This window comes from Triticum dicoccoides, chromosome 6B (genome assembly GCF_002162155.2).
Source record: "Triticum dicoccoides isolate Atlit2015 ecotype Zavitan chromosome 6B, WEW_v2.0, whole genome shotgun sequence".
Taxonomy (NCBI): Eukaryota; Viridiplantae; Streptophyta; class Magnoliopsida; order Poales; family Poaceae; genus Triticum; species Triticum dicoccoides.
In genome coordinates, this window is record NC_041391.1 from 89,014,257 (window position 1) to 89,028,914 (window position 14,658).

The following is a 14,658-nucleotide window of genomic DNA, read 5'->3' on the forward strand; positions in this document are numbered from 1 at the left end:
GGCAAAGGATTCCCCAGTGTAGGTATGGCAATCAGTACCAAGTGAACCTTCCAGCAAAATCACACCTTCCAGTAATTAATATAGGTAGTAAAATACCTTGCCAGGTTGGGAGAAAAAACCATCGTCAAATATTTTCCGAAAGCAACTTTTGAAAGAAATTAGAAACTATTCATCATGGTATATCCAGAATCAGTACATAAAGACATGCTTAGATAGTGTGATGGGAAAACACCACTGCCACACACAAAAAAGAATTTATTAAACGTACGTTGCCACCAAATTCTTAATGATACTTCCAAAATAAGCTCACTTCCAAAACGGATCTTTCAAATATTCTTCACATATGGTAATTATTTTGACGGGACTATAGTAACCAATTCATCATCAAGTTTTTTAAAAAAGGTTAATAAGTTCTTTGTTGTTCATATATCCCTCAGAATGGCTTTACCTTCCACCCCTTCCATGGTTGCATCAGTACTTTTGTCTTCCAACTCCTGTACAATAGGACATCTCTTGAAATCAAACCAGCAGTACCAAATACATACTCAATCTGATAAAAAAGACTCTAGAATAAATTTTAACATGGCAAGCACAGTACAGGATGTTTGTTGTGGTCCTCGTCCTTGTCTTCTGGAAATCCAGAAAAATATTGTGTCATGTTCCTTGTCTTCTGGAAAGCAAGAAAAAAGGCGTGCGTTATGTTTACGGTCCCTTTCAGCAACTTCGCATCGGAACCCTTCACGGCATATGATTTCTGGGAAAATCTCTCAATGTGCTTCTCAATATCACTGGCTTGGTAAGTGTAGCAGTAACCGCTCTACGTACATCGTTGCAGACAAAGTACAACTCAGGTTCACAATTTTTCTAGATCAAAATGTTTCTGAACCTAGGGATATGTATACAGTTAGCAACTTTCTTACCGACGCAATGGTCATGGTCGTGGTCGCGGCAGCAGACGCCGAGGTCTTCACGGCGCCACCGCTCTCCTTCCACGTCTCCACCAAGTTCAGAGACAGTGCGGCACTGGCGGACCCGTCACCGGCCATAAGGTCCATTAGCTTTCACGTCAGCCACGGTGGCCAACCTCGACGCAAGCTTCGTCTTCTTCGGCTGTGCGATGGTGGATGCCTTGCTCTCCCTCGAAAACACCATGACGGACACCGTAGACCCTTCCCTGCCCGCCGGCATGGTTGCAATCGCAGGCATCACCTTCCCAACCAGCCCGCACTCGTTGGCTGCCTCTTCCGCGACCTACTACACAACTACGGGTTCCTACTTCCATGAAAACGCAATATAATTTATATTCACCAGGAAGCAACAGAAGTAAGATCACTATATTAAATCCTGATGAACCATTTATGCCGAGATACATACGGAGCAACACATCGGTTAAATTAAATCTAGCAATATAGTACACTTGGCATCGGGTAAACCCCAGATTAAACAATGTGGTAGATAGTTGTTTAACTGAATGACTTGCTAGTGAGCTGCTAGAAATGACTTGTTAGGATTTGTGAGATTTTTCTCTATATACCGAAGTATATGACATTTCTCTCATAGCAAACAACCGATTTTCCCTTGAAAGCAAACAACCGATCCTTCTCTTCTTACCTTAAAAAAAACAATTCACCCTCTCACTCATCGCACGTTGCAACGGTCACACTCACATATCAATTCCCTGGCGTGCTCTGCCCACCATGGCTTCTCACTGTCGCCTCCCCTCGACGCCACGTCATTTAGCTCGCACCTTGCTCTCAACGCCACACCCCCTCCTCTCCCCTCCACGACATCCCAGGGCGATTCCCGGTGCCAAGGACTGCACACCATCGTAGCCGAGGGTGACCACCACGACGACACAACCTGCTGCTCACCGCAACGCTGCACCTTCTCCAACAACATATTCCTCTGGTGTCTGTAGATGATGGATGCTGATTTGTAATTGCCAAAGAAACAACCGGTGTAGCTTCCTGTTTGGCAGCATAGTAGTCAAAGAAATAACCTTGCATACCTAGTTCACATGGTCATGATATCATGATTAAACTGGATTTCTTTTGCTATGATAATAAAATTAACCATAGTGGACTCTACAGTTCAGAAAGAAGTGGTTAATTTGGCGCAAGATAGATAACATAATTCTGAAAAAAAAAACTCCATAATTTTTTTAGGCAAACCACAAAATAATTTAGTTAGAGGAGATAGTAAATAAAATACCCCTTCAATTATAGAATTGTTATAGAGGCGTCACAACTATGCCACTACTGCACAAATCTATGATTTTTTTTGAAATTAAATTATCACATCTAAACTCAAAACATCGGGGCATCCTTAATTCATACATTCAGAGCAATGCAACCCTCCTAATCGAACATGCTGGACCTATGTTCTAGAAACTTCTAAAAAAATTGTAAATCAATAGCAGATTCATGAACCATACATGACCTGATTAAGCCCTAGTAAGGATAAATCAGTGTCTATATGAATGCAACCACGTACCTTTTATCTCTTTGTCTTTTACGTAATCCAATTCATATGATACCCTTGGTTTTCCTGAACTTGATGGGTAACAAACAGTCTTCAAATATCCCGAGGGAAGAAAATTATCTGAAAGCTGCACTCTAACCTGCAACAATAAGGGGAGAAAATTAAAATACACATTTGCTAGCAAAAATGATCACCATGATCTTAAATAAGCAAATAGAGCATTGTCGTTTCCACAACTGCAAATGACAGAGTACAGCAAAACTGGAAGTACCAACCATCATATCTTGAAATATGTTGTTTACATCATCGACGGATCTAACAAAACTGAATTAAGTTAGAAACCTGATCAGGTGCAAGCTTGTAGTATGGAAGTAGATCGATCATGGGTACAAGAAAGGAATTAAATTCAATATTGAATAACCTCCTCACTCATCTCTGGTGCTTTTGCAAGAAAGGGATTAAATTCAATATCCGAGAGTAGATCTCTTATTTTAAGCTTGACTTGATTCTATTGTTAACTAAATTCTACAAAAAATAATGCTCACGTTCTAAAATTTGAGTCATCTAGCAAAGTGTAGTTCAATCTATAAAGTTGTTGATGCAGGCATCCACTCTGCCTCTAAACCTCCATTTCTCTTTCTGTCATGGTCATATTTTTGCAGAATTTAGTTAGAACCATCAAGTGAGCTTTAGTTAACTCACAAGCTTATATACATCTAGAACTTTAAGTTATACTCAAATCTCTACAGAAAGGTGAAAACACATGCAGGAACTAAGAACAGACCGTGAACTTCTAACAAAACCTCAAAACTGGCACATGAGCGGACATATCCTAATATTAAACATAAGTCGGTATGAAGATGTCCCAAGATACAAACTTCGTGTAATTTATCATGAAAATTGTCCCTGATACAATCTAAAGTCCAAATTTTCATAAATCTTTATTACATAAAAAGACTTATGTTTTCTTTGATTAAATATGCATACCAGACCTCTCCAACAAGATGCACCCCTTCAAAATGCTTTATGAAGCTGACAGATATAGAAAGCATGTAGCCATACCTATTCTTGTGCATGTCTTCAGAGCTTGAGAAAAACGAGGTACCAACAGAATACTAATAGTTTGCTGAGTGCTAACCACCTTGAAGGTTGAATAAACACGATGGTCAAAGTCCTAATTAATTCAAACACAAACAACATAAAAAAATTGAGATAGAAGCCACTGCACACATATATACTTTTCTGAATATGACAATCAATTGAATTGGCGCCTTTCTATTTGTACACTTATAGACATCTCAAATATCACAAATTACAGTTCAGATTTTGTTCACACCAGATTTTGTTCACATACTCTAGTAATTACTGGTAGTGAACAAATGGTTTACAAATAGAACGTGGTGTGATCTTAAAAAAAAGAATAGAACCTGGTGTGTTGTTGCTTCAGCATCGCGTTACTACAACGGGAAGCCATCGGCCTCCTTCCCGCTAGCTCCGAGAAACCGCATTTCGTCGGGGTGCCAGCGTCTTCTTCAACATGATAGCCCTCCCTCCATCTGCTTCTTGCTGTCTCTAGTTGTGCCAGCATCAGAGAACCATCCACCCCTAGCCTCGGTGAGTGCGCTGAATGGGCGACAGCAGAGTGAGAGTTGGGCCTGAAGATGCTATCACATGTCTTGGTGATCATGTGACCTGTCAGACAACAGTGTAACGGATAGGATCGGCGGTCACGCCATCCCCGGATGCACAGTTCCTCCGGTCCTTGCCCGCCACAACCCAGAGCCCTACGCCATGCCCCATCACAACTCAGAGCCCTCCTCCATGCTCCGCTCCTTAGCAATTTGTAAATCTAAGAAGTCAAAATGAACCACTCATATAAATCTTGCTGTGAAGTTGCTTCTACACGTGAACATAAGAAAAAGGGGTACCATAAACTACAATTGGGCAAAACTTGTGAACCTTCTTAGTCTCATACCTGAAGCTACAAGGCCGTTGTGGCACCTGTCAGACAGTATACCAACAGATAGGATCGGCGGTCAAGACATTCCCGGATGCACAGTTCCTCCGCTCCTTCCCCGCCACAATCCAGAGCCCTTTGTCATGCGCCGCCGTCACCCAGAGCCCTCCTCCATGCTCCACTCCTTAGCAAAATCAAAGAAGGCAAAACAAACCACACATATAAATTTTGTTGTGAAGTTGCTTGTACACATGAACATAAGAAAAAAGGGGTACCATAAACCAAGGTTGGAAAAAGCGCTAGGCAGTAGGCGGGCGGTGACCCTATGCCTAGCGCCTTGCCTGCCTAGGCGGCCCAAGGCGTTTCGTACGGTAGCAGGTTAGGAGGATAATTATTTGGGTAGATTTTGTACCATAGCAGGTTAGAAAGACAATGTGGTGATAAAAAGGATAGACTTTGTACCATAGCAGGTTAGAAAGACAATGTGGTGATAAAAATAACATACATCAGGCAATGTGAAGAACTAAATATAGTCTATTCAATGGGGCAGCACGCCCATAGAAATATCAAATATTCAAATAGATTAGAGGCAAACATCACACAAACCCAATTGGCATAGCATTATAAATTGTGAGTTCAACAGTTCACACATCAAAATGAAGTTCTTTAATTCCTAGAATCTTATTGGGAAGACTTCTCTCACAAGTCAAAAAGGGGAATTCCACATGGACGCACACACAAGCGGGTCGACTCAATGACATAAAGATATAATATATATAAAAAGTACTTAAGAAAAGACACATGTTCATTTGGGTCTCCTCAATTATCAATAGCCATTCTCCTCATCTGAATGCATCTCCTCCTCATCATCAAACTCCTCTTCTTCAGAATCAAATTCTTCTTCTTCATAAAGTTGTCTTGGTCTCGCACTTCTATGTGGCTCGAGCAGTTCATCGCCTCCCATTGCTTCTCCAATGCCACTCCCTAGCATCCCTATACTATTCATCTCCTCCTCATCTTTATCCATATAGATGACTTCTGCATAATCATCTCCGCCCTCAAAAAGAAAACCTTGAGCTTCAGTAGTTTCAGCGGATAAGAGGACATCAGTGATCTTCTTCTCCTTGGTCATTTGTTTCTTGGCCATCATTCTCGAGTTGAATTGTATGAACACAAGAGAGTTTAGACGTTCTGTAGTTAGCCTATTTCTTTTCTTCGTATGTATCTAGAACGGGAAAAAACATAAGGATTAAGAACATGGAATGTTTTGACATGTGACGGACTAATCAAGCTAGATGTGAGATTAGAGAGTCAGGAGACTAACATTTTTGAAGGTACTCCAATTCCTTTCACAGACTGAAGAACTTGATGTCAATGAGAGGATTCTCACAGCCATCCTTTGTAGAGCTGGTGCTTCAGTTCCATAGAGCCTCCACCAAGATGCTATGAATTAAAGCACAGAATCAAGTTAACAATGTATACCTGCATTATATATTGAATAAATTAGACTTCACAAAATCAGAATGCATACCTGCATTATAATCAAAATTTTGACAACTCCTCGCAAGCTTCTTTGCAAATGATCCTTCTTTAATTCAAAATTGACAGCTTGATCTTGTTTGTCATCATCACCATAATAAAAGGTCTCCACACAGCTAATGAACCCTTCAGCATTAAACTACAATTAGGCAAAAATTGTGAGCCTTCTTAATCTCATACCTGAAGCTACAAGGCCGTTGTTATTGCTGCTGTATGTGTGTATATTGGTATTCAACCTCAATTCCTCACAATTTGTAAATCAAGCACATACCAGTAGCAGCCTCATTGATGGTCTTTGTCACCGTCTGCTCCCACGAGGTCATCATGAGGCAGCCGCTGCTCCTTCCCATCATCCATTGTCTCCATCTTTCTCGGGCCCACGAGCTCGAGCAGGATGCCAACGACGCCCAGAGGGGCGGCGACGCGCATGCCGGCAGGGGGAAGGAAGAACAGGGGCGGCGGTGCTCCCTCCTGGAGGAGGGAGGAGCAGGGGCGGTGGCATGTGCGCCGGGAGGAGGCCGGGAGGGCATGGGCGGCCGGGAGCGAGGGAGGAGGTGGGGGCGGGGCGACGCCGGGATCCAGGGAGGTTGGGGGTCGGGCGGTGCCGAGAGTGAGGGAGAAGGTGGGGGCGGGGCGAGCCAGGATCTGGGGAGGAGATGGGGCGGCCGCCGGGGAGGAGGTCGGGGGCTGGCAGCGAAGGGATCTGGAGGAATCGCTAGGTCAGGAGGAACGACGGGGAATTGGTAGGGTTTTTTCGTGGGAGGGTTGCGAGTTAACGGAGGTGGGAGGATGACGAAAAAACCCGGAGGTGGGAGGATGACGAAAAAGACCAGCGAAATTAAACCGCGCAAACTATTCACCAAGTCGTCCATTAGGAGTAGAGATATAGAAAAATACTTTCCCCATCCCCAAATACTGGTCCTAGAAATGAATAAAATTGATTTCTAATACAAGTATTTTCGGACGTTATATTAACATATAGACAACAAAATATATATCATTGGATTCATCATTTATTTTCACATCATATACATTTGTTACTGTAAACATTCATATTGTTTTCTACAACCTTGGTCAAAACTTTATAAAGTTTGACTTCAGCCAAAGCTAATATGCGGAGTACATAAAACCAGAGGGAGTGATTATTTTTCAGAGTTTCTCAAAAGAAACTTCTTTTTTTAGAGATTCTAAAATACCTACTTAAGAAAAGATAAATTATCAAAAAGCATAATTGTCTAAAAAAATAGAAAAGCATAACACTTTAATTCGCATATCATCAAATTCTACACTAAGCATATCAATCAGATTATACACTAAGCATATCCTTGGATTTTACACTAAGCAAATTTCTGGAATAAGATAAAAACCTTTAAGTAACATACCATGAGATGTTGATCAGTAACATTGATCCTTATCAGACGGGTTATGAATGGCACCCCGACATAGATATCACGTGGCGGAAGTCAGTCGAAGAGGTTGTCGGTCTCATCCTCGCCAACCCTAGTTCTTCGGGCAAAGACTGCATCATCAAATGGGTCCTCCTTGTCATCATTCGTGTTGACCCTGAGTCTTCTTCCTCGTAAGGAGAAGCTGATTATGGGCGAGAAAACTATTCCATCCATCTAGTCATTAATGATAATATCTAAAAAGAAAAAAAATAGACATATCCTGTTAGAGAAGAAGGTTTGTTACCGCTGAAAACATAACACTGTTGGAAATAGATGCCGAACAGATCGCCAGTTGCAAGGCTGCTAGCACACCTTAACTTGCACAATTGACATGATGATAATGGCACAATTCTTAAAAAAGCATATCAATTGATAAAATTCTGCACTAAAGCAATTTGTACAGTACCAAAAAATTCAACGTATTCTACACAAAAGCATTCATCACAAAAGCGTATTATTGGAATCTACACAAAAGCGTATCACCGGACTCTACACAAAAACACTACTAAATCGAATTTACTAAGTATAATCGGATTCTACCTGAAACATAAAATCAAGACAGAAGACGAACATCCGATTCTACACTAAAAGATGTTCAACACTACAAAATTTTTACACCAAGTATAAAATTGGATTGTACACTACTAAATCGAATTCTACCCTAAAACATAAAACCTACACAAAATACGATCATCCGATTCTACTCTAAAACATATTCAACACTTAAAAAAAATTCTACACTAAGTATAAAATTGGTCGTACACTACTAAATTGAATTCTACTAAGTATATTCGCATTCTACACTACTAAATCTAGTTGCAAGGCTACTAATATTCTACAGAAATCAACTAAATCCACAGATTCCATGGCATCCGCAGACAAGGGAGGCGCGAGGGGAGGGGATCTCCCCTGCTGCCGAGGTGACCCTTTCTGGCGGTGTGACGATGTGCATCTTGGTCCGGCGATGACTAGCGGCGTGGTTCGGCATTGGTCAAGAGAGAGAGGGTGAAAAAGATAGAAGGAGATCAGAATGCTAGATTTTTTACTGAGAGGGATAGTGATATGAGATGGACTAGTGCTGTCGTGGGCCTAACATGCCACGCCATAATGAAGTAAAGCTTAAAGAAAAAAAATGCAAATAACACAAATGGCATGCAAAAGAATTCCAACGCGAACACGAAGGGTTGACGTATCAAATAGTCCAACGCCACCACTATTTTAAAAATATAGTGGCGGCGTTGATTGAAAAGGACGCGCCACAGTTTTGACTATCATTTTTTTATTAGTGTACAATCGACCCAAACCGACAAAATGCGGACCAATTCCACGTCTATTTGCGTCAGCGCGTTGAAGTTGGCCTGACATATTGTGACCACATGGTTGCATGTTGAGAGAAATAGGTCAATAAAAATCATTTGTTTTAGTTATGTATAGAATTTAGTATAAAGAGTAGACACAACTTATTCTTCGAGTCAGTCTTTCGGGCTCGGATCCTCCTCAAGTTTGTTCGTAGGGACGGACTAGACGGAGCTCCGGCGTAGATTTCTGCCAGCTCCTCGGAGCGGCGAGGTTGGGGGGTTTCTCGTCGTGCATACACAATGACGAGATTTGGTGTCAGGTTCTTCATATTGATTCATAGATTTAATGACGACGACTGCGGCTCCCGAACGCTGGTCCATAGGGGCACGTGCACGAAGACTTCCCAGCTTTCGTCGACAAGGTCAAATCGGCTCCTGTATGGGAGCGGCGACGGCTTGTTTTGACCACAACAATGCGTTCGGTTGTCCATGGACCTCGATGCAATTTTTATTATGTTTGGAGTGTTTTGTACTTTCAGTGAATCTTTGTTATAGTTTGATATATATTTTTTAGAAAAACTCATTGCCACAAAATATTCAATCATGGAAGGAAACTATATTTACTTTCCTTATTTTATCGCATTTTGTTTTCCACGGGACCTGTGTGCAAAACAGGAACTTCTAAGGGAGCAAACCGCCTTCGGGGTTTCCAAATAAATAGCCGTGAAACCTTCTCCCCTTTTCCATCCCGCACCCTGCACACGTTTCTTCTCCAGGCCCTCGCGAGTTTGCGGAATTGCCACACAGGTCCTCCCGCCGCGACCGCAATGGAACCATCCGGTTCAGGAGCAGCACAACCGGGCGAGGACGACCACGGCCAAGAACCGGCCCATGACCGCCCCTGCGCCTCCAATGGCGTCCCGAGCGCTGCTGCTGCTGCGCCGCCGCCTCCCCGCGCGACGCCTCTCCGCCTCGAGCAGGCCGGAGGCGGCGCCGACGGGTCGAGCTCCGCCGCGGCGGGGGGCGACCTGAAGGGCGAGGGGGCGCTGCCGCCCAAGGTCATTCCTTCTCCTCCGTGCTCCGCGGGCAGCGGCGGCTCCTCCGCCCCCTCCCTCGACCACGCCACGGCATTGAGAGCCGGGGCCTTCGGAGTTGGGGGAGCCGACCCTCGCGGCGGGCAGCGGGGACGCGCGGGTGATGTGGAACGACCCCGTGGTGGCGGGGACGTGGGAGGCGCCCCACGCGGCGGCGCATCCGTCCGACCCCAAGCTGGTGTCCAGGCGGCCGTCGGCAAGGAGAACAGGCCATGGGGACAGCAGGTGATGATTGGCCTCCGCGACGTGCTGCTCTTGTTGTTTCTTGGAGTTCTTGGAGCGCTCCGGAGTGCGTTCTTGAGCGTTTCTTGGTTTCCTCTTGAGCAGTTCAATTCGTTGCGCGCGGGAGAGGCGATGCATAGGAAGGAACAGGTATGGTCTTATTGTTCGCTCGCTCGCTTGTGATTTGTTGCCAATCTTTCTGTTCGGAATGTGGAATTGGGATCTCTAAGTCTATTAAAATCTTGGGGTTGGGGATGATTTAGTAGTAGAAACGGAATCAAGTTTAGGCAAATATTGGGGACAGTTTGACGATTAGGCATTTTCCTGATTATTACTCGAGTTTTTCTTGCGGCGTGCTATCAGATTTAGAGGTATCTTGTTGTGATTATTCGTAACTGTTCAACATTTAGGTGTCCAGGCTTGTGCTAATTGATTTTTCTATTAGGTATGATAGCATGTTTTGCACTTTTGCTGCAAGTGAAAGATGTGGGGATCATGTCTTGGCAGTGGTTGCTGTCATATTTTCGCAAGAAATCTCGATGCCGAAATGTACCAGTTTCCAGTGTAGATGAATGGCGTTATAGGGGAAGTTAAGCCGACTGTTTGCTCGGGATTACTTGACTTGGCGTACATTATCTGGATCCTTTTGCCTTTGGTCATCTGTTCCCTGAAAGGCTGAAACTGGCTCCGAAGCCTCAAAACTCAATTCATATGAATAATTGGCAAGAGTGAAAGGATTTGGATAACTCGATGTTTCAATCTTGTTAGCTTTTTCACCTTTGCTAATCCGAAATGTGTGATCTTGATGCTAATTCTGTTGAGCAGGAGAAACTATCACAAGTAAAGGCTGTGGTAAAGGTGAGACCCAAGCAGGACAAACTTTTTTCGAAAAAGGGCGCCAAGCTGGACAAACTACTGCTAGTAAAGGGGAAATCGATCCCGAGTCGGCTTAAGAGCAAGGTATGGCCTGAATCTTGTCCACTCTTCTCACTTATGATTCGTGGGTGGTATGACCATATGAGCATTCTTGCACTTACCTATTTTTTTGTGCATAGAAAGTAGAACTGGGTTTTTTTGGTTTTCTTGGTTTCTGTTTGTTCATGTTAAATTTAGGACCTGTTAGTGTAATCAAGGCATGAAATCTTGGTTAGAGTGATAGTACGTGGCATCCTAGCATATATGAGGAATCTTGGGCAAATGTTGGCAGCAGTACACACGTCCTTGTTGCTCGTGGGTCTTTCCACAATCTGCCATTGTATTTTGAAGCAAATGGCTATCTTGTTGGAACTGTTGTCTGTAAAATGTGGGGAAATCATGAGGTCATATCCTGATTACTGCAATATTTTGGTAACAGAGCCTGAAGTTGAATGTATGAGCTTCCTTTGTATACAAATGCTGCTATCAGAATCTTTAATCTAGGCATTAGTTCAAGACTACATAACTGAGCATAATTCCTGTAAATCATTTGCCATTTACATGCAAAATCGGCAAGCACTTTAGGACTTGGTTGAGAGGTTTCGCCATTTGGTTGATTGGTACCTGGAACTGGTTCAGAAGTCTCAAAATATAATTTCATGTAAATAGTTGCCAAAAAAAGAAGCTTTGGTTGCACACGTTTTGTGGTCTTGCTATACATTATTGTTTTTTTCCTTTTGACCTGGAAAAGGAAAAAGGACTGGTTGTTTGTTAATTCCATTCGTTTTTCATTCCCCTATTTCTTCTTTTGAAATACTCGATCTTCTTGTTGATTCTGTACAATTGTAAGACTGGCAGGATGTATGATATTTAACTTCGTTTTCTTCATTTCTGTCAAATAGATTTTTCGTGGAAAAGGAAGGGGAATATGTCCAGAACATGTGAAGCACCAGGTTCGTCTCCATTTTGCCTAATGTCATGCACAAAATGGAAGTGCAAGAAAATCAGGATCAAAGCCCTATATCACAAGATACTGTGATTAGTGGTTCCTGTACAATCAACTATTCAGAAGGAATATGTTCTCTTTTATAAATACTAAATTGTATGTTAACTCTTGGTTGTGATAGTCTGATGGGACCTGAATCATACTGTTACTCTTGTTAAGTTTATCACATGCTAATAGATATCTTCTTGTTTTCTTACTGAATAACAACCAATCAGTATCAGTGATGGGTTTATATACTAGTGGTTTCAAACATTTCCAAAGAACATGGAAACCCGAAAATTTGAATAATAACAAAATTTCCATCACATTTTTAGATATGTTGTTTCCATGTTTAACTCAACATAATTTGAATTCTTATATTTGTGTGTTTGTTGCAGACACTTCGCATATCTGAAGTCAGAAGGCACTATAAGCTTACTTATGACGAGGCAAACCATCTTCATGCTTATTCAGAATGTAGACCGGTGATTGGAGATGGGGAGTGTTTCTACAGGAGCTTCATATTTTCATACCTTGTAATCGTCCTCCCCTCTTTTCCTTACCATAGGATGTAGGTTTAGTTATTTAACTTTCTCTGTTTTCGCGAATGTACAACAGGAGCAAGTTATTGATAGGCAGGACACACATGAGGAACACCGTCTCCTTAGAAGAGTGTCTACACAACGTGCAAATCTTCAATGGGACTCTGAGTTTTCCCGGAGCAGAAGAGTAAGTTCTCGCCTTCTCCATACTTGGTTCTTTCTCGTATAAACATGCTTGCAAGGGATGATGATTCTATTCAGGTTACATTACACTTCAAGTAGCATCTGGCATCTCATTATCTTTGTTTGTCATTTGCAGGAGATGCACAATTGCTTAACAGTAGTGGCATACCGTCACAGTTTTACACAATGTTGGCACAAACTCAAATTTGAAGCTTATAGTGAAGCTAACAACCCGATTGTAACAATAATGACCTTAAGAGAAATTTACTTGCAAAGGAACAACGGCAATATAACAGGGAAATAACATAATTTTATGCTTGTTTGAGCACTGCAACAATGCACACCTGCTGGTTATTATTGTACAGTCACCTCACCATTCTCGTTCCGTTACTATGCTATAGTATATGCTTAATGACTGAAGCTTCTCAGGGAGTTGTCTTAGCTGTATTCCTTTATATCTTGCCATTGATCAATATTGTGTATGTATTATTGTAACCTATGGTGTGTAATGATTATCAACTGTGAATAATTGAGTTACTGATTCTTTCAGGTATTTAAGGAGCTGATTGAGAACGTAATGAAATGGAAGAGCAGGGAATCAACTAGCAGGTTTTTGATTCTCTTGGTTTTCTGAAATTCCATCAAAGTATTGTAACTGAATGCTTTCCATCTCACTGACATGATATGTGCCATTTTTAGTCGCCGTAAAGAGAAACTTCTCAAGTTCTTCAGCACGTATGATACGACGCAAGACAGTGAGAAAAAACACCCTTGACCTTACATTTCCTTCTGTTCATCGCAATTCATGTTTCTGACACATTTTACTGCTTAGTTTTTGTTTTCCTCAGATTACTAGTAGCTATCCAGATATGCTCGCACAGGGAGGTGTATGAACCGATTATACAAGGGCCCGGAGGAAATTACAGTCTGGAAGTTGTCAGTATCAGCACCTCCTCCCTTACATTACCTCGTGCTGAATTTCCAGTGCATCCATTGTTGGATACACGACACTCATTTTACCTGACCTGTTGTTGCACAAACAGTGGTGCTTGCAGCACGTCATTCCAGCTCGTGTGTACGCGGACCATGTTATGATGGTGGCTTTGGCCAGAGCGCTTGAGGTCCCCCTCAGAGTGGAATCACTCCAACGAGGATATGCTCCAGATATCTACACTGGTCCTGGAGTTCCCCGTCCAAGCGTGACCCTGCTGTACACGGGTGATCACTACGACATCATCTACCCACGTGCTCCTTCTGCTGAGAGTTCAAGTCATCGGGCTTCCCAGGGAGAACATCCTGGTGATCAGAGTTCAAGTCATCAGGCTTCCCAGAGAAAACATCCTGGTGATCAGAGTTCAAGTCAACGGACTTTCTAGAGAGAACATCCTGCTGATCAGAGTTCAAAGTCAACAGATTCCGTCGGATTAAAGTTGAGTTGGGCTGCTGCCGTTGAATGAGAGTGTTGCTGAGTTTAGTGGTAGAGTAGATGCGCCGATGAAGTTGGGGTAGGCATAGCATATACTAGTTACTTGTGCATTCTTCTTCTGTTGGTGAACGTTCTGTGATCACATTCGAACTTCTTAATTGTGTTTTCAAAATTTGAACATGGGCATGATATCAGTTGATTTTTTTTTGGTATGTTCTGGAAGACACAAATATTGCTCTTGTTTGGACATGTCTCTTTGGTGGTTTGCCGTTTTGTTTACAGCAATGTGGATGATGACATTATCCTAGTTTTCACATTTATATTGGTCACCTAAACAAGGCTGAGTTAAGTTGCGTTGTTCTGCTGCTGATGGCAATACAACAAGCCAATAGATCTCACATGCAAAAATTCAACAGATTTTGCTAGGTTAATGTTGAGTTGGGGCTGCTGCCTACATATGAATGAATACAGCAATGAAGCAGAGATACTTGTGCATTCTTTCTTGTGTTGGCAAAGATACATACTGCTGATGCCACTGGATTGATCAGTTGACATATTTACAGGGATG

General features: G+C 42.4%; 1 protein-coding gene across 1 annotated transcript; it reads left to right on the forward strand.

Annotated features, from left to right (window-relative positions):
• The first annotated feature begins 9,613 nt into the window (after positions 1-9,613).
• On the forward strand, positions 9,614-14,276 carry LOC119325985 (ubiquitin thioesterase OTUB1-like). Its single transcript, XM_037599701.1, has 10 exons — positions 9,614-10,042; positions 10,145-10,189; positions 10,865-10,999; positions 11,857-11,907; positions 12,338-12,475; positions 12,558-12,668; positions 13,215-13,273; positions 13,364-13,419; positions 13,497-13,600; positions 13,708-14,276. The coding sequence occupies exons 2-10, from the start codon at positions 10,172-10,174 to the stop codon at positions 14,038-14,040; spliced, it is 1,005 nt and encodes a 334-aa protein (XP_037455598.1). The 5' UTR covers positions 9,614-10,042; positions 10,145-10,171; the 3' UTR covers positions 14,041-14,276.
• Positions 14,277-14,658: the final 382 nt, after the last annotated feature.

Coding starts and splice junctions, on each gene's coding strand:
- LOC119325985 (XM_037599701.1), top strand. Junction 11,000..11,856: donor CGAGTCGGCTTAAGAGCAAG/GTATGGCCTGAA, acceptor TCTGTCAAATAG/ATTTTTCGTGGAAAAGGAAG. Junction 13,601..13,707: donor GAAATTACAGTCTGGAAGTT/GTCAGTATCAGC, acceptor TTGCACAAACAG/TGGTGCTTGCAGCACGTCAT.